Below are 21245 nucleotides of genomic sequence, written 5' to 3' on the forward strand. Positions count from 1 at the left end.
TACTACAGTAGGGGGCAGTATAGACCTCTGCTGTTACTACAGTAGGGGGCAGTATAGACCTCTGCTGTTACTACAGTAGGGGGGGGCAGTATAGACCTCTGCTGTTACTACAGTAGGGGGCAGTATAGACCTCTGCTGTTACTACAGTAGGGGGCAGTATAGACCTCTGCTGTTACTACAGTAGGGGCAGTATAGACCTCTGCTGTTACTACAGTAGGGGGCAGTATAGACCTCTGCTGTTACTACTACAGTAGGGGGCAGTATAGACCTCTGCTGTTACTACAGTAGGGGGCAGTATAGACCTCTGCTGTTACTACAGTAGGGGGCAGTATAGACCTCTGCTGTTACTACAGTAGGGGCAGTATAGACCTCTGCTGTTACTACAGTAGGGGGCAGTATAGACCTCTGCTGTTACTACAGTAGGGGGCAGTATAGACCTCTGCTGTTACTACAGTAGGGGCAGTATAGACCTCTGCTGTTACTACAGTAGGGGCAGTATAGACCTCTGCTGTTTACTACAGTAGACCTCTACACCTGGGGGCAGTATAGACCTCTCTGTTACTACAGTAGGGGGCAGTATAGACCTCTGTTACTACAGTAGGGGCAGTATAGACCTCTGTCTGCTGTTACTACAGTAGGGGCAGTATAGACTCTCCTGTCAGTACTACAGTAGGGGGCAGTATAGACCTCTGCTGTTACTACAGTAGGGGCAGTATAGACCTCTAGACCTCTGTTACTACAGTAGGGGGCAGTATAGACCTCTGCTGTTACTACAGTAGGGGGCAGTATAGACCTCTGCTGTTACTACAGTAGGGGGCAGTATAGACCCTGCTGTTACTACAGTAGGGGGCAGTATAGACCTCTGCTGTTACTACAGTAGGGGGCAGTATAGACCTCTGCTGTTACTACAGTAGGGGGCAGTTAGACTGTTACTACAGTAGGGGGCAGTATAGACCTCTGCTGTTACTACAGTAGGGGGCAGTATAGACCTCTGCTGTTACTACAGTAGGGGCAGTATAGACCTCTGCTGTTACTACAGTAGGGGGCAGTATAGACCTCTGCTGTTACTACAGTAGGGGGCAGTATAGACCTCTGCTGTTTACTACAGTATAGACCTCTGCTGTTACTACAGGGGCAGTATAGACCTCTGTTACTACAGTAGGGGGCAGTATAGACTCTGCTGTTACTACAGTAGGGGGCAGTATAGACCTGCTGTTACTACAGTAGGGGGCAGTATAGACCTCTGCTGGGACCTCTCTGTTACTACAGTATAGACCTCTGCTGTTACTACAGTAGCAGGACCCTGGCAGTATAGACCTCTGCTGTTACTACAGTAGGGGGCAGTATAGACCTCTGCTGTTACTACAGTAGGGGCAGTATAGACCTCTGCTGTTACTACAGTAGGGGGCAGTATAGACCTCTGCTGTTACTACAGTAGGGGGCAGTATAGACCAGTAGGGGGCAGTATCTGCTGTTACTACAGTAGGGGGCAGTATAGACACTGCTGTTACTACAGTAGGGGGCAGTATAGACCTCTGCTGTTACTACAGTAGGGGGCAGTATAGACCTCTGTTACTACAGTAGGGGGAGTATAGACCTCTGTTACTACAGTAGGGGGAGTATAGACCTCTGTTACTACAGTAGGGGGCAGTATAGACCTCTGCTGTTCCTACAGTAGGGGGCAGTATAGACCTCTGCTGTTACTACAGTAGGGGGCAGTATAGTATGTGCTTTGGCAAAGTGGGTGGGGTAATATCCTTCCTGTTTGGCTCTGTCCGGGGGTGTCCTCGGATGGGGCCACAGTGTCTCCTGACCCCTCCTGTCTCAGCCTCCAGTATTTATGCTGCAGTAGTTTATGTGTCGGGGGGCTAGGGTCAGTTTGTTATATCTGGAGTACCTCTCCTGTCCTATTCAGTGTCCTGTGTGAATCTAAGTGTGCGTTCTGATCCAGTTTCAACTGTTCTGCCTTATTATTATTCGACCATGCTGGTCATTTATGAACATTTGAACATCTTGGCCATGTTCTGTTATAATCTCCACCCGGCACAGCCAGAAGAGGACTGGCCACCCCACATAGCCTGGTTCCTCTCTAGGTTTCTTCCTAGGTTTTGGCCTTTCTAGGGAGTTTTTCCTAGCCACCGTGCTTCTACACCTGCATTGCTTGCTGTTTGGGGTTTTAGGCTGGGTTTCTGTACAGCACTTTGAGATATCAGCTGATGTACGAAGGGCTATATAAATACATTTGATTTGATTTGATTTGCTGTTACTACAGTAGGGGGCAGTATAGACCTCTACAACTCAGCTCCTCTTTAAATATTCTATTTCTCCTTTTTTGAAATGTAACTCAAGCAGGAAAACCACAATCTGCTGACAATCTCTTTAAGTGTTCAAGAACCATATACCCCCCCATCCCACCATCACCACCACCAGCAGGCTAATGTTCCTATCGACTCAGTAAGGCCAGCAGGCTAATGTTCCTATAGACTCAGTAAGACCAGCAGGCTAATGTTCCTATCGACTCAGTAAGACCAGCAGGCTAATGTTCCTATAGACTCAGTAAGACCAGCAGGCTAATGTTCCTATAGACTCAGTAAGACCAGCAGGCTAATGTTCCTATAGACTCAGTAAGACCAGCAGGCTAATGTTCCTATTGACTCAGTAAGACCAGCAGGCTAATGTTCCTATAGACTCAGTAAGACCAGCAGGCTAATGTTCCTATCCACTCAGTAAGGCCAGCAGGCTAATGTTCCTATTGACTCAGTAAGACCAGCAGGCTAATGTTCCTATCGACTCAGTAAGACCAGCAGGCTAATGTTCCTATCCACTCAGTAAGGCCAGCAGGCTAATGTTCCTATTGACTCAGTAAGACCAGCAGGCTAATGTTCCTATTGACTCAGTAAGACCAGCAGGCTAATGTTCCTATCGACTCAGTAAGACCAGCAGGCTAATGTTCCTATCGACTCAGTAAGACCAGCAGGCTAATGTTCCTATAGACTCAGTAAGACCAGCAGGCTAATGTTCCTATTGACTCAGTAAGACCAGCAGGCTAATGTTCCTATCCACTCAGTAAGGCCAGCAGGCTAATGTTCCTATCGACTCAGTAAGGCCAGCAGGCTAATGTTCCTATAGACTCAGTAAGGCCAGCAGGCTAATGTTCCTATTGACTCAGTAAGGCCAGCAGGCTAATGTTCCTATCGACTCAGTAAGGCCAGCAGGCTAGTCTTTAAAAACATGTTTTTATTGGTATGTAACTGTTAAGAAAGTTGTATTGTCAATTTTGTTTTGTATTTAAACTTTAAATGTGTACATGACACTGCAACAACATGTCCCCACGGGGACAATGAAGTCAGTAAGTTATGTACCAAAACCTGGATTATGTCACAGGAGAAAGAACAGGAACAGATTCTGGGAGCCATCTTGTTTCAGCAGCAACAGGTGGTTGGGGACATTCTTCAAAAACAGGTCATCCCAGTAGACAATCACAGCGTGTCTGTTTTGTTGAGTGTTGGGCTGTGCAGTGGAGCCTGTCCGTACGGTGGTGGGCTGGTACCGGGGATGGTATCGGGGCTGGTACCGGGGATGGTATCGGGGCTGGTATCGGGGCTGGTACCGGGGCTGGTATCAGAGCTGGTACCGGGGCTGGTATCGAGGCTGGTATCGGGGCTGGTATCGGCTGGTATCGGGGATGATACGGGGAAGGTATCGGAGCTGGTACCGGGGCTGGCATCAGGTGGTACCGCACCTGGGGGGCAAGTATCGGGAAGGTACCGGGGCTGGTACCGGGTGGTACCGGGGCTGGTACCGGGGAAGGTATCAGGTGGTATCGGGGCTGGTATCGGGGCTGGTATCGGGGCTGGTATCGGGTGGTATCGGGGCTGGTACCCGGGTGGTATCGGGGCTGGTACCGGGGAAGGTATCAGGTGGTATCGGGGCTGGTATCGGGGCTGGTATCGGGGCTGGTATCGGGCTGGTATCAGGTGGTATCGGGCTGGTACCGGGGCTGGTATCAGGTGGTATCGGGGCTGGTATCAGGTGGTACCGGGGCTGGTATCAGGTGGTACCGGGCTGGTATCAGGTGGTACCGGGCTGGTATCAGGTGGTACCGGGGCTGGTATCAGGTGGTACCGGGGCTGGTATCAGGTGGTACCGGGCTGGTATCAGGTGGTACCGGGGCTGGTATCAGGTGGTATCGGGGCTGGTATCAGGTGGTACCGGAGGTGGTACCGGGCTGGTATCAGTGGTACCGGGGCTGGTATCAGGTGGTACCAGGGGCTGGTATCAGGTGGTACCGGGGCTGGTATCAGGTGGTACCGGGGCTGGTATCAGGTGGTACCGGGGCTGGTATCAGGTGGTACCGGGGCTGGTATCAGGTGGTACCGGGCTGGTATCAGGTGGTACCGGGCTGGTATCAGGTGGTACCGGGCTGGTATCAGGTGGTATCGGGCTGGTATCAGGTGGTACCCGAGGTGGTACCGGGCTGGTATCAGGTGGTACCGGGGCTGGTATCAGGTGGTACCGGGGCTGGTATCAGGTGGTACCGGGGCTGGTATCAGGTGGTACCAGGGCTGGTATCAGGTGGTACCGGGGCTGGTATCAGGTGGTACCGGGGATGGTATCAGGTGGTATCGGGGATGGTATCAGGGCAGTACCTCTGCTTGTGGGCAGCGGGAGCTGAAGACTGTATGGTAATGTTCTATAAGGATCTCAGTGAAGATGTTGAGCGGTGTTAGAGATGTCAGAGAGACAGAGCCCTGAGAAGGCCAGGACAGATTGACACCAAACACACAAGCCAGGTTGGAGGGAGACATCTTGTTGATGATACTCTGCTGAGAGACCTGGAGGAGGAGGAGGAGGAGGGAGGGGAAGAGGGAGAGAGAAAGTGTTTACATTTGATCCTAACAAAACAGACTAGATGATACAGTCTAATACTGTGTCACCATATGAACCTGCGACGTTCCAGACAAGCAGCATTATATTAACATCAGCGTGGGAAGTGAATGTGAAGTCTCAGAGAGTGAAGCTCAGCATTAGTCTGTCTCCTGGAGATACATAGCCCTGGGAGTCCTTACAATCTGGATCAGAGCAAGCCCTCATCCCAAATGGCTCCCCTATTCCCTATGGGGCCCTGGTCAAAGGCAGTGCACTATATAGGGGGCAGGGTGCTGTTAGGGACACATCTCCAGCCGTCCTGTCTGAGCCTCATCCCAAATGGCTCCCCTATTCCCTATGGGGCCCTGGTCAAAGGCAGTGCACTATATAGGGGCCAGGGTGCTGTTAGGGACACATCTCCAGCCGTCCTGTCTGAGGCCTTGTGGGTTAGTTCTGGCTAAGGTTGGTTAGTTAAAGGTCAGTGTGAACGGAGAGAGAGGGGTTTTCTCTACATTGAAACCTCAGCATTTGACATGGGAGAAAAAGGGGGAAGTGGGTTTGATTTCTCTCAACAGTGGACTATTATTGTAGTGGTCTGTTTTTTGTTGTCAGGCCTTTTCTAAAATGTCTACACGGCATTCATATAGCTGTGCATTTGGTTTAACAGACAAAAACAAAACTGTCATTTTCAGCAATATTTATTCAGTGGGCTTTGAGATGTCTCATCTTAAGGACATTACATTGTGTCAAGAGTCTGTCTTTATATGAAGAACGATTGTGTTGTGTTGTGGAGCCAGAACATCAGTTGTGTTGTGTTGTGGAGACAGAACATCAGTTGTGGTGTGTTGTGGAGACAGAACATCAGCCGTGGTGTGTTGTGGAGCCAGAACATCAGTTGTGGTGTGTTGTGGAGACAGAACATCAGCTGTGGTGTGTTGTGGAGCCAGAACATCAGTTGTGGTGTGTTGTGGAGACAGAACATCAGTTGTGGTGTGTTGTGGAGACAGAACATCAGTTGTGGTGTGTTGTGGAGATCAGCCGTACAGCCTGTTGAACATGATAGAAGGATAATGGTGTTTTAATGATGTGGTTCTGATCATGAGCCGTACAGATGGTGCTGTTGAACGGTGTGTTGTCGTGAAGGATAATGGTGTTTCATGTGATGTGTGTGTTGATCCGTGCAGGTGCAGGTGTGTTGCCGTGCACTATGGTGCGGTGTGTTGCGGTGCGGTGTGTTGCCGTGCGGTGCGGTGTGTTGCCGTGCGGTGCGGTGTGTTGCCGTGCGGTGCGGTGTGTTGCCGTGCGGTGCGGTGTGTTGCCGTGCGGTGCGGTGTGTTGCCGTGCGTGTGTTGTGTCATGTTGCCGTGTGTGTTGCCGTGCGGTGTGTTGTGTCATGTTGTGTGTGTTGCCGTGCGGTGTTGTGTCATGTTGTTGTGTGTTGCCGTGGTGTGTTGCCGTGCATGTTGTGTGTGTTGCCGTGCGGTGTTGCTGTTGGGTGTTGCCGTGCGGCGTTGTGTCATGTTGGTGTGTTGTGCGGTGCGGTGTCGTGCGGTGTTGTTGTGTCATGTTGGTGTGTTGCCCTGCGGTGTTGTGTCATGTTGGTGTGTGTTGCCGTGCGGTGTTGTGTCATGTTGGTGTGTGTTGCCGTGCGGTGTTGTGTCATGTTGGTGTGTGTTGCCGTGCGGTGTTGTTACCATGTTCAGGAAGCAGAGCAGGTACTTCAACACCATGTAGTTGGGTTCTGGTAGTCTCTCTAGGATGTGTTTACAGGTGGTCACTCGTAGACTGCTCTCCACTCCTGGAACAACAAGCTGTACGTCACACATCACACGTTGAGGTTCTCTTTCCAGTTCAGATACACCGGGTCACCACGGTCTGTTTCATATGTGACCCACTGCAGGAAGTTCGGCAATTGATGCAGGTTCCTACTTCACAGTAGAGCCGTTAAATTAGTATATTGATGCAGGTTCCTACTTCACAGTAGAGCCGTTAAATTAGTATATTGATGCAGGTTCCTACTTCACAGTAGAGCCGTTAAATTAGTATATTGATGCAGGTTCCTACTTCACAGTAGAGCCGTTAAATTAGTATATTGATGCAGGTTCCTACTTCACAATGGAGCCCAGTTCAGCCAATGAGACTGGTCTGGGATCTGGAGATATGAATTCCAGTGTTACATAAAGGAGCCCAGTTCAGCCAATGAGACTGGTCTGGGTTCTGGAGATATGAATTCCAGTGTTACATAAAGGAGCCCAGTTTACTGGTCTGGGATCTGGAGATATGAATTCCAGGAGCCCAGTTCAGCCAATGAGACTGGTCTGGGATCTGGAGATATGAATTCCAGTGTTACATAAAGGAGCCCAGTTCAGCCAATGAGACTGGTCTGGGATCTGGAGATATGAATTCCAGTGTTACATAAAGGAGCCCAGTTCAGCCAATGAGACTGGTCTGGGATCTGGAGATATGAATTCCAGTGTTACATAAAGGAGCCCAGTTCAGCCAATGAGACTGGTCTGGGATCTGGAGATATGAATTCCAGTGTTACATAAAGGAGCCCAGTTCAGCCAATGAGACTGGTCTGGGATCTGGAGATATGAATTCCAGTGTTACATAAAGGAGCCCAGTTCAGCCAATGAGAAAGCACTGAGTTATAAGGAAAAATACAGGATGCTCCATGGCTCGCCGTGATTGGCTGAGATAAGGGATAATATGGGTACTGATGAACTTTTAATGCTCAAATGGTTGGAACCCCGCGTCTCCATGGTTACGTGGGGGAAGTCCATCTACAGACCCACCACACCCCCCACAAAATCTGTGCTTTTCTATTATTCTATTGGTGCTGCTCTGTTTGAGGGAGGTGCTCTTGATTCAGCTGCCCTGTGCGCCGGCTAGACAGTGTTCCCATTTAGAACCATTTCACACGTCTGAAGGTACAAACTCCCGTCTACTTCGAGAGCCGCCGCCGCCGAGAGAGCCATCGCCACCGCCGAGAGAGCCGCCACCGCCGAGAGCCACCGCCAGCCCGCCGAGAGAGCCATCGCCACCGCCGAGAGAGCCCGCCACCGCCGAGAGAGCCATCGCCACCGCCGAGAGAGCCGAGAGAGCCATGCCACCGCCGAGAGCCAGCCGAGAGCCATGCCGCCGAGAGAGCCGCTGCCGCCGAGAGAGCCGCCATGTGACATTTTAAAGAGATGGGTGGAGCTAAGGCTTAAGAGGGCGTGTGAACGATGCCGACAGAGAACTCTGTAGGAAAAAGGCATTGTATTGGACCCGTGGACCTACGTGTCACAACAGTGTGTTTAGCCTGCTGAGCTAAAGCCTCGGGACTTACGGACTATGTCCTGTATCTGGTGGTAGAGGGGGAAGGTGAGCAGAGGTTCAGGAAGCTCTCTGAGGAAGGTCTTCAGGATGACAGCAGGCACGTGGATGTCTCCGTACTGCTCGAACATCACTGGCTTCCCTGAGGAGGAGAGAGAGACCTGATAACAGACTGAGCTTCCCTGAGGAGGGGAGAGAGACCTGATAACAGACTGAGCTTCCCTGAGGAGGGGAGAGAGACCTGATAACAGACTGAGCTTCCCTGAGGAGGAGAGAGAGACCTGATAACAGACTGAGCTTCCCTGAGGAGGAGAGAGAGACCTGATAACAGACTGAGCTTCCCTGAGGAGGGGAGAGAGACCTGATAACATACTGAGCTTCCCTGAGGAGGAGGAGGAGAGACAGAGACCTAAAAACCTGGACCACAGATTCATCCTCTGACTGATGGCGGCCATTGGACTTCTTTATCAATACTGAGCACACCGGATGTCTGAGTCCAGAGTAAAACCATTCCATGGACAACCCTGACGCAAACACTACATTCAAACTATTGAAATGGAATCATAGATTATTATAATTGTCATGTTTTCTACAAATATCTCTCTGTACTGTATCTAGTGTGTGGTTGATTGATTCTACATGTTCTCAGTAAGTGGTTTGACTCATGGAAACTCAGTCTGCTGGCCTGCTGCAGTCAACAGAAGTCTGGGTGGGGGACATGGGGCTGTGGTGTGATGTCATCTGAGACAGAAGTTGATCTGGATTATTATTGATCTCTGCTTCCTGGTAGTGAGAGATAAAAGCCCCGCCTCTGGCCCCGGGAGACCCCCCCGCCTCTGGCCCCGGGAGACCCCCCCCCCGCCTCTGGACCCCCCCGGGAGACCCCCCGCCTCTGGCCCCCCGCCTCTGGCCCCGGGAGATGCCCCCGAGCCCCCCCGCCTCTGGCCCCGGGAGACCCCCCCGCCTCTGGCCCCGGGAGACCCCCCCGCCTTTGGTGGGGCTCAGAGTTCCAGCTCCTCTACCTCTGGTTAAAGGGCTTATAGGAGGTTATAGAGGTTATTATGGAGGTTATAGAGGTTATTATGGAGGTTATAGAGGTTCCATCTCACCCTGGTTGTAGAGCTAATAGGAGCTTATAAAAGTTATTATGGAGAATATTATGGAGGTTATAAAAGTTAATATGGAGGTTATAGAGGGTATTATGGAGGTTCTAAAGGTTATTATGGAGGTTATACAAGTTAATATGGAGGTTATAGAGGGTATTATGGAGGTTCTAAAGGTTATTATGGAGGTTATACAAGTTAATATGGAGGTTATAGAGGGTATTATGGAGGTTCTAAAGGTTATTATGGAGGTTATACAAGTTAATATGGAGGTTATACAAGTTAATATGGAGGTTCTACAAGTTATTATGGAGGTTATAAAGGTTCCATCTCACCCTGGTTGTAGAGCTTCTGGACGTCCTTGATGAGCTGAACACGAGCGGACCTCCTGAAGATACCTTCTGTCTGGAGGCCTGAGGAGAGGTGGGAGGGAGTGAAAGGCTTCAACAACTATTACTGTAGAGGTCCTGTACCTGAGCCAAGGTCCTATCAGACAGCTCCTACCTCAACAACTATTACTGTAGAGGTCCTGTACCAGATCCAAGGTCCTTTCAGACAGCTCCTACCTCGACAACTATTACTGTAGAGGTCTGGAACCTGATCCAAGGTCCTATCAGACAGCTCCTACCTCAACAACTATTACTGTAGAGGTCCTGTACCTGATCCAAGGTCCTATCAGACAGCTCCTACCTCAACAACTATTACTGTAGAGGTCTGGAACCTGATCCAAGGTCCTATCAGACAGCTCCTACCTCAACAACTATTACTGTAGAGGTCCTGTACCTGATCCAAGGTCCTTTCAGACAGCTCCTACCTCAACAACTATTACTGTAGAGGTCCTGTACCTGAGCCAAGGTCCTTTCAGACAGCTCCTACCTCAACAACTATTACTGTAGAGGTCCTGTACCTGATCCAAGGTCCTATCAGACAGCTCCTACCTCAACAACTATTACTGTAGAGGTCCTGTACCTGATCCAAGGTCCTATCAGACAGCTCCTACCTCAACAACTATTACTGTAGAGGTCCTGTACCTGAGCCAAGGTCCTTTCAGACAGCTCCTACCTCAACAACTATTACTGTAGAGGTCCTGTACCTGATCCAAGGTCCTTCAGACAGCTCCTACCTCAACAACTATTACTGTAGAGGTCCTGGAACCTGATCCAAGGTCCTTTCAGACAGCTCCTACCTCAACAACTATTACTGTAGAGGTCCTGTACCTGATCCAAGGTCCTTTCAGACAGCTCCTACCTCGACAACTATTACTGTAGAGGTCCTGTACCTGATCCAAGGTCCTATCAGACAGCTCCTACCTCAACAACTATTACTGTAGAGGTCCTGTACCTGAGCCAAGGTCCTTTCAGACAGCTCCTACCTCAACAACTATTACTGTAGAGGTCCTGTACCTGAGCCAAGGTCCTATCAGACAGCTCCTACCTCAACAACTATTACTGTAGAGGTCCTGTACCTGAGCCAAGGTCCTTTCAGACAGCTCCTACCTCAACAACTATTACTGTAGAGGTCCTGTACCTGAGCCAAGGTCCTTTCAGACAGCTCCTACCTCAACAACTATTACTGTAGAGGTCCTGTACCTGAGCCAAGGTCCTTTCAGACAGCTCCTACCTCAACAACTATTACTGTAGAGGTCCTGTACCTGATCCAAGGTCCTTTCAGACAGCTCCTACCTCAACAACTATTACTGTAGAGGTCCTGTACCTGATCCAAGGTCCTTTCAGACAGCTCCTACCTCAACAACTATTACTGTAGAGGTCCTGTACCTGAGCCAAGGTCCTTTCAGACAGCTCCTACCTCAACAACTATTACTGTAGAGGTCCTGTACCTGATCCAAGGTCCTTTCAGACAGCTCCTACCTCAACAACTATTACTGTAGAGGTCCTGTACCTGATCCAAGGTCCTTTCAGACAGCTCCTACCTCAACAACTATTACTGTAGAGGTCCTGTACCAGATCCAAGGTCCTTTCAGACAGCTCCTACCTCAACAACTATTACTGTAGAGGTCCTGTACCTGAGCCAAGGTCCTTTCAGACAGCTCCTACCTCAACAACTATTACTGTAGAGGTCCTGTACCTGATCCAAGGTCCTTTCAGACAGCTCCTACCTCAACAACTATTACTGTAGAGGTCCTGTACCTGATCCAAGGTCCTTTCAGACAGCTCCTACCTCAACAACTATTACTGTAGAGGTCCTGTACCAGATCCAAGGTCCTTTCAGACAGCTCCTACCTCAACAACTATTACTGTAGAGGTCCTGTACCTGATCCAAGGTCCTTTCAGACAGCTCCTATCTTCTTACCATTGTCTTTGAGATAAGCCACAGTCTGGGACATCACAGGAGGGATCATAACTCCCTGGTTCTTCGCAGCAATACTGGGAACAGAACACGTCTGGTTCAGTAGGCTTGCAGTATGGTACATCATATTAGTTGGCATAACCACGGTGGAAATATGGAGCGGCTAGGAGGGGGGTAGGGGACGAATAAAGGGGACTCAGCTAAAATACTCACTATTGCAGGCTGACTCCAAACTGCTGAGTGGGCAGAGGAGGTCTGGGGGAGGAGTCTTAGATGAGGGGTGTAGACCTCCCTTCTGGGCCGCCTGCAGCCTCTCGTCATGCCTGTAGTAAATACATGGTCATGTACAGTTGAAGTCAGAAGTTTACATACTCTTAGATTGGAGCCATGAACAAAGTTCTTGTTAACAAACTATAGTTTTGGTAAGGCTGTTAGGACATTACCTTGTAAATGACAAGTCATTATTCCAACAATTGTTTACAGATTATATCACATATAATTCCCTGTATCACAAATCCAGTGGATCAGAAGTTTACATTCACTAAGTTGACTGTGCCTTTAAACAGCTTGGAAAATTCCAGAAAATGATGTCATGGCTTTAGAAGCTTCTGATAGGCTAATTGACATTATTTGAGTCAATTGGAGGTGTACCTGTGGATGTATTTCAAGGCCTACCTTCAAACTCAGTGCCTCTTTGCTTGACATCATGGGAAAATCAAAATAAATCAGCCAAGACCTCAGAAAAAATATTGTAGACCTCCACAAGTCTGGTTCATCCTTGGGAGCAATTTCCAAACGCCTGAAGGTACCACGTTCATCTGTACAAACAATAGTACGTAAGTATAAACACCATGGGACCATGCAGCCGTCATACCGCTCAGGAAGGAGACATGTTCTGTCTCCTACAGATGAACGTACTTTGGTGCGAAAAGTGCAAATCAATCCCAGAACAACAGCAAAGGACCTTGTGAAGATGCTGGAGGAAACAGGTACAAAGTATCTATATCCACAGTAAAACGAGTCCTATATCGACATAACCTGAAAGGCCGCTCAGCAAGGGAGAAGCCACTGCTCCAAAACCGCCATAAAAAAGCCAGACTACGGTTTGCAACTGCACATGGGGACAAAGATTGTACTTTTTGGAGAAATGTCCTCTGGTCTGACTAAACAAAAATATAACTGTTTGGCCATAATGACCATCGTTATGTTTGGAGGAAAAGGGGGAGGCTTGCAAGCCGAAGAACACTATCCCGAACGTGAAGCACGGAGGTGGCAGCATCATGTTGTGGGGGTGCTTTGCTGCAGGAGAGACTGGTGCACCTGACAAAATAGATGGCATCATGAGGAAAGAAAATTATATGGATATATTGAAGCAACATCTGACGATATCAGTCAGGACGTTAAAGCTTGGTCGCAAATGGGTCTTCCAAATGGACAATGACCGCAAGCATACTTCCAAAGTTGTGGCAAAATGGCTTACAGACAACTAAGTCAAGGTATTGGAGTGGCCATCACAAAGCTCTGACCTCAATCCTGTGGAACATTTGTGGGCAGAACTGAAAAAGCATGTGCTAGCAAGGAGGCCTTCAAACCTGACTCAGGTGCACCAGCTCTGTCAAGAGGAATGGGCCAAAATTCACCCAACTTTTTGTGGGAAGCTTGTGGAAGGCTACCCAAAACATTTGACCCATGTTTAACCATTTAAAGGCAATGCAACCAAATACTAATTGAGTGTATGTAAACTTCTGACCCACTGGGAATGTGATGAAAGAAATAAAAGCTGAAATAAAATCACTCTTATTTTTCTGACATTTTCACATTCTTAAAATAAAGTGGTGATCCTATCCTAATTTTTACTAGGATTAAATGTCAGAAATTGTGAAAAACTGAGTTTAAATGTATCAGCTACCTCCGGGGCTGGTGGGACACAACACCTCCGGGGCTGGTGGGACACAACACCTCCGGGGCTGGTGGGACACAACACCTCCGGGGCTGGTGGGACACAACACCGCCGGGGCTGGTGGGACACAACACCTCCGGGGCTGGTGGGACACAACACCTCCGGGGCTGGTGGGACACAACACCTCCGGGGCTGGTGGGACACAACACCTCCGGGGCTGGTGGGACACAACACCTCCGGGGCTGGTGGGACACAACACCTCCGGGGCTGGTGGGACACAACACCTCCGGGGCTGGTGGGACACAACACCTCCGGGGCTGGTGGGACACAACACCTCCGGGGCTGGTGGGACACAACACCTCCGGGGCTGGTGGGACACAACACCGCCGGGGCTGGTGGGACACAACACCTCCGGGGCTGGTGGGACACAACACCTCCGGGGCTGGTGGGGCACAACACCTCCGGGGCTGGTGGGGCACAACACCACCGGGGCTGGTGGGGCACAACACCACCGGGGCTGGTGGGGCACAACACCGCCGGGGCTGGTGGGACACCACACCGCCGGGGCTGGTGGGGCACAACACCTCCGGGGCTGGTGGGACACCACACCGCCGGGGCTGGTGGGACACCACACCGCCGGGGCTGGTGGGACACAACACCTCCGGGGCTGGTGGGACACAACACCTCCGGGGCTGGTGGACACAACACCTCCGGGGAATGGGACACCACCTCCGGGGCTGGTTGGACACAACACCTCCGGGGCTGGTGGGACACCACCTCCGGGGCTGGTGGATACGTGAATACACCACCTCCGTGGCTGGTTGGATACGTGAATACACCACCTCCGGGGCTGGGTGATACACCACCTCCGTGGTTGGCTGGTGGAATACACCACCTCCGTGGCTGGTTGGATACGCTGAATACACCACCTCCGTGGCTGGTTGGATACGTGAATACACCACCTCCGTGGCTGGTTGGATACGTGAATACACACCTCCGTGGTTGGTTGGATACGTGAATACACCACCTCCGTGGCTGGTTGGATACGTGAATACGCCACCTCCGTGGTTGGTTGGATACGTGAATACGCCACCTCCGTGGTTGGTTGGATACGTGAATACGCCACCTCCGTGGTTGGTTGGATACGTGAATACGCCACCTCCGTGGTTGGTTGGATACGTGAATACACCACCTCCGTGGTTGGTTGGATACGTGAATACACCACCTCCGTGGTTGGTTGGATACGTGAATACACCACCTCCGTGGTTGGTTGGATACGTGAATACACCACCTCCGTGGTTGGTTGGATACGTGAATACACCACCTCCGTGGTTGGTTGGATACGTGAATACACCACCTCCGTGGTTGGTTGGATACGTGAATACACCACCTCCGTGGTTGGTTGGATACGTGAATACACCACCTCCGTGGTTGGTTGGATACGTGAATACACCACCTCCGTGGTTGGTTGGATACGTGAATACACCACCTCCGTGGTTGGTTGGATACGTGAATACACCACCTCCGTGGTTGGTTGGATACGTGAATACACCACCTCCGTGGTTGGTTGGATACGTGAATACACCACCTCCGTGGTTGGTTGGATACGTGAATACACCACCTCCGTGGTTGGTTGGATACGTGAATACACCACCTCCGTGGTTGGTTGGATACGTGAATACACCACCTCCGTGGTTGGTTGGATACGTGAATACACCACCTCCGTGGTTGGTTGGATACGTGAATACACCACCTCCGTGGTTGGTTGGATACGTGAATACACCACCTCCGTGGTTGGTTGGATACGTGAATACACCACCTCCGTGGTTGGTTGGATACGTGAATACACCACCTCCGTGGTTGGTTGGATACGTGAATACACCACCTCCGTGGTTGGTTGGATAGCGTGAATACACCACCTCCGTGGTTGGTTGGATACGTGAATACACCACCTCCGTGGTTGGTTGGATACGTGAATACACCACCTCCGTGGTTGGTTGGATACGTGAATACACCACCTCCGTGGTTGGTTGGATACGTGAATACACCACCTCCGTGGTTGGTTGGATACGTGAATACACCACCTCCGTGGTTGGTTGGATACGTGAATACACCACCTCCGTGGTTGGTTGGATACGTGATCACCATACACCACCTCCGTGGTTGGTTTACGTGAATACACCACCTCCGTGGTTGGGATACGTGAATACACCACCTCCGTGGTTGGTTGGATACGTGAATACACCACCTCTGTGGTTGGTTGGATACGTGAATACACCAACTCTGTGACATCAGGTTGGCAGCTCTGAGGTCAGCCAGGTAGTGGTTGGTTGGAAGGTCAATACACCTAAGGTGGTTGGTGGTCTCTGAGCTCACCACCTGTAGTTAGGTTAAGGTCAGGGGTCAGGGTGGGATGATGAGGTGTAACCTACCTGAAGACATCAGGTGGATCTCTGAGCTCAGCCAGGTAGTTAGGGTTAAGGTCAGGGGTCAGGGTAAGGTAGTGGTGTAGAGGTGTAACCTACCTGAGGACATCAGGTGGTCTCTGAGCTCAGCCAGGTAGTTAGGGTTAAGGTCAGGGGTCAGGGTAAGGTAGTGGTGTAGAGGTGTAACCTACCTGAGGACATCAGGTGGGATGATGAGCTGATCCCAGCTCAGGTGATCTCTGAGCTCAGCCAGGTAGTTAGGGTTAAGGTCAGGGGTCAGGGTAAGGTAGTGGTGTAGAGGTGTAACCTACCTGAGGACATCAGGTGGGATGATGAGCTGATCCCAGCTCAGGTGATCTCTGAGCTCAGACAGGTAGTTTACATAGGTCAGCTTCTTACCAAACTTGTGACTAAACAGGAAGAACAGCGTGTTAGAAAGGTCAGTCAATATGCCAAAGGTCTTTCATAGTCATGAATACTGTTGTGGAGACCAGACTTAAACATGTACAGTACAGGCCTGAATGGCATCTTTACTGTAGAGAGATGACTGGGCACCATACCTGACTGGTTGGAATATACTGTATTCTAGATTATTACTGTAGAGAGATGACTGGGCACCATACCTGACTGGTTGGAATATACTGTATTCTAGATTATTACTGTAGAGAGATGACTGGGCACCATACCTGATGAGTGGTTGGAATATACTGTATTCTAGATTATTACTGTAGAGAGATGACTGGGCACCATACCTGATGAGTGGTTGAATATACTGTATTCTAGATTATTACTGTAGAGAGATAACTGGGCACCATACCTGACTGGTTGGAATATACTGTATTCTAGATTATTACTGTAGAGAGATGACTGGGCACCATACCTGATGAGTGGTTGAATATACTGTATTCTAGATTATTACTGTAGAGAGATGACTGGGCACCATACCTGATGAGTGGTTGAATATACTGTATTCTAGATTATTACTGTAGAGAGATGACTGGGCACCATACCTGACTGGTTGGAATATACTGTATTCTAGATTATTACTGTAGAGAGATGACTGGGCACCATACCTGATGACTGGTTGGAATATACTGTATTCTAGATTATTACTGTAGAGAGATGACTGGGCACCATACCTGATGACTGGTTGGAATATACTGTATTCTAGATTATTACTGTAGAGAGATGACTGGGCACCATACCTGACTGGTGGTGGAATATACTGTATTCTAGATTATTACTGTAGAGAGATGACTGGGCACCATACCTGACTGGTTGGAATATACTGTATTCTAGATTATTACTGTAGAGAGATGACTGGGCACCATACCTGACTGGTTGGAATATACTGTATTCTAGATTATTACTGTAGAGAGATGACTGGGCACCATACCTGACTGGTTGGAATATACTGTATTCTAGATTATTACTGTAGAGAGATGACTGGGCACCATACCTGATGAGTGGTTGGAATATACTGTATTCTAGATTATTACTGTAGAGAGATGACTGGGCACCATACCTGACTGGTGGTTGAATATACTGTATTCTAGATTATTACTGTAGAGAGATGACTGGGCACCATACCTGACTGGTGGTGGAATATACTGTATTCTAGATTATTACTGTAGAGAGATGACTGGGCACCATACCTGATGGTGGTTGAATATACTGTATTCTAGATTATTACTGTAGAGAGATGACTGGGCACCATACCTGACTGGTTGGAATATACTGTATTCTAGATTATTACTGTAGAGAGATGACTGGGCACCATACCTGATGAGTGGTTGAATATACTGTATTCTAGATTATTACTGTAGAGAGATGACTGGGCACCATACCTGACTGGTTGGAATATACTGTATTCTAGATTATTACTGTAGAGAGATGACTGGGCACCATACCTGACTGGTTGGAATATACTGTATTCTAGATTATTACTGTAGAGAGATGACTGGGCACCATACCTGACTGGTTGGAATATACTGTATTCTAGATTATTACTGTAGAGAGATGACTGGGCACCATACCTGACTGGTTGGAATATACTGTATTCTAGATTATTACTGTAGAGAGATGACTGGGCACCATACCTGACTGGTTGGAATATACTGTATTCTAGATTATTACTGTAGAGAGATGACTGGGCACCATACCTGACTGGTTGGAATATACTGTATTCTAGATTATTACTGTAGAGAGATGACTGGGCACCATACCTGATGAGTGGTTGAATATACTGTATTCTAGATTATTACTGTAGAGAGATGACTGGGCACCATACCTGACTGGTTGGAATATACTGTATTCTAGATTATTACTGTAGAGAGATGACTGGGCACCATACCTGATGAGTGGTTGGAATATACTGTATTCTAGATTATTACTGTAGAGAGATGACTGGGCACCATACCTGACTGGTTGGAATATACTGTATTCTAGATTATTACTGTAGAGAGATGACTGGCACCATACCTGATGAGTGGTTGAATATACTGTATTCTAGATTATTACTGTAGAGAGATGACTGGCACCATACCTGATGAGTGGTTGAATATACTGTATTCTAGATTATTACTGTAGAGAGATAACTGGGCACCATACCTGACTGGTTGGAATATACTGTATTCTAGATTATTACTGTAGAGAGATGACTGGGCACCATACCTGATGAGTGGTTGAATATACTGTATTCTAGATTATTACTGTAGAGAGATGACTGGGCACCATACCTGATGAGTGGTTGAATATACTGTATTCTAGATTATTACTGTAGAGAGATGACTGGGCACCATACCTGATGAGTGGTTGGAATATACTGTATTCTAGATTATTACTGTAGAAAGATGACTGGGCACCATACCTGATGAGTGGTTGGAATATACTGTATTCTAGATTATTACTGTAGAGAGATGACTGGGCACCATACCTGACTGGTTGGAATATACTGTATTCTAGATTATTACTGTAGAGAGATGACTGGGCACCATACCTGATGAGTGGTTGGAATATACTGTATTCTAGATTATTACTGTAGAGAGATGACTGGGCACCATACCTGATGAGTGGTTGAATATACTGTATTCTAGATTATTACTGTAGAGAGATGACTGGGCACCATACCTGATGAGTGGTTGAATATACTGTATTCTAGATTATTACTGTAGAGAGATGACTGGGCACCATACCTGATGAGTGGTTGAATATACTGTATTCTAGATTATTACTGTAGAGAGATGACTGGGCACCATACCTGACTGAGTGGTTGAATATACTGTATTCTAGATTATTACTGTAGAGAGATGACTGGGCACCATACCTGATGAGTGGTTGGAATATACTGTATTCTAGATTATTACTGTAGAGAGATGACTGGGCACCATACCTGATGAGTGGTTGGAATATACTGTATTCTAGATTATTACTGTAGAGAGATGACTGGGCACCATACCTGATGAGTGGTTGAATATACTGTATTCTAGATTATTACTGTAGAGAGATGACTGGGCACCATACCTGACTGGTTGGAATATACTGTATTCTAGATTATTACTGTAGAGAGATGACTGGGCACCATACCTGACTGGTTGGAATATACTGTATTCTAGATTATTACTGTAGAGAGATGACTGGGCACCATACCTGATGAGTGGTTGAATATACTGTATTCTAGATTATTACTGTAGAGAGATGACTGGGCACCATACCTGATGAGTGGTTGGAATATATTCCAGATGATTCTGATAAAGTTAGTAGGATGGACGACATAGAGGGCTTTCAGGTTCTTCTTGTACCTATCAGGAAATACATTCACACACACACACACACACACACACACACACACACAGTAAACATAATTCTGGAAAACTAGCTCATCGAGTTATATTTTGATTGAGAGGGCTTGAAAAGTTGTAGCTTAGAGGTCAGGGGGACTTACTTCCTGTCAAATTCTCTGTAGGCATTTCGTAGCCAGTGTAGCGAGGGCTTGTTGCAGCTGCGGAGACCATGGTGGAAGTACACTACCGTATAGTCACTCTCTACATACTGGTCCAGGGTATACATCAGATACCTACAGCCAGGGAGAGGAGAGAACAGAGCACTCAGGTAACAGGCCAAAAATAATGGAAAAACTCTTGAATAAATGAGGGAGAACAAAGTATATTGAAAGCAGGTGCTTCCACACAGGTGTGATTCCTGAGTTCATTAAGCAATTAACATCCCATCATGCTTAGGGTCTTGTATAAAAATGCAGGGCAGGCCATTATTTTGGGTACCATGGGTATGGCCCCATAAGATGACAATGCCCCCATCCACAAGGCAGGAGCGGTGGTCACGGAATGGTCTGATGAGCAGGAAAACCCATCCCATGGTCGTCTCAGTCACCAGATCTCAACTGTTCTGATGAGCAGGAAAACCCATCCCATGGCCGTCTCAGTCACCAGATCACAACTGGTCTGATGAGCAGGAAAACCCATTCCATGGTCGTCTCAGTCACCAGATCACAACTGGTCTGATGAGCAGGAAAACCCATCCCATGGCCGTCTCAGTCACCAGATCACAACTGGTCTGATGAGCAGGAAAACCCATCCCATGGTCGTCTCAGTCACCAGATCACAACTGGTCTGATGAGCAGGAAAACCCATCCCATGGTCGTCTCAGTCACCAGATCACAACTGGTCTGATGAGCAGGAAAACCCATCCCATGGCCGTCTCAGTCACCAGATCTCAACTGGTCTGATGAGCAGGAAAACCCATCCCATGGTCGTCTCAGTCACCAGATCACAACTGTTCTGATGAGCAGCCTTGAGTATGTTTAGTTCATGGAAAATGTAGGTTTGTATTGTTAATTGATTAATTAATTAGGGTTAATTGTTCTGAGGGGAGGGGCTAGCCCTACAAAAGGAGCCTCTCTCCAGTCTCTAAGGAGGATTTTTTGGATTGAGCTGTGGACGGGGCAGCATTGTTGTTAAGCTGTCCCATAAGGTAGAAGTTGATGGCAGTACTGTTATTTTCTGTTCCGGAATCACTTGTAAATAAACACCTTTGCACAGAAGAACTTTTGCGGTTCCGCCATCTTTTATTTTTATAGAGGTTAGGTTATCCAGTTTAGCCATCTGGCCTACTCTACGTGACATATGGTGGCAGTGGTGGGATGGCGTACCGCAAATCAGTGAATTCCAACAAGAGAGGTAAAGGAATGCGTACAGGATTGCGTTCTCAGCAACAGCATCAACTGTCAGAAAAGGTACCTGAAGTTGAACCGGGGTGGAATACCATGGAATCGTCTGGTGAAGAAGAGGTCAAGTATGAGAAACT

The 21245-nt window shown here is 48.4% G+C and overlaps 1 protein-coding gene across 1 annotated transcript; it reads right to left on the reverse strand.

Annotated features, from left to right (window-relative positions):
- Positions 1–4490: 4490 nt before the first annotated feature.
- Positions 4491–20087, reverse strand: LOC112238850 (rho GTPase-activating protein 8). The gene is given in 10 exon segments (XM_042313460.1): positions 4491–4835; positions 6564–6667; positions 8201–8329; positions 9626–9703; positions 11601–11674; positions 11811–11856; positions 11859–11920; positions 16235–16333; positions 19637–19723; positions 19867–20087. Coding segments are annotated over 10 exon segments (1002 nt in total). The 5' UTR covers positions 19992–20087; the 3' UTR covers positions 4491–4637.
- Positions 20088–21245: the final 1158 nt, after the last annotated feature.

This window comes from Oncorhynchus tshawytscha, unplaced genomic scaffold, assembly GCF_018296145.1.
Source record: "Oncorhynchus tshawytscha isolate Ot180627B unplaced genomic scaffold, Otsh_v2.0 Un_contig_3747_pilon_pilon, whole genome shotgun sequence".
Lineage (NCBI taxonomy): Eukaryota > Metazoa > Chordata > Actinopteri > Salmoniformes > Salmonidae > Oncorhynchus > Oncorhynchus tshawytscha.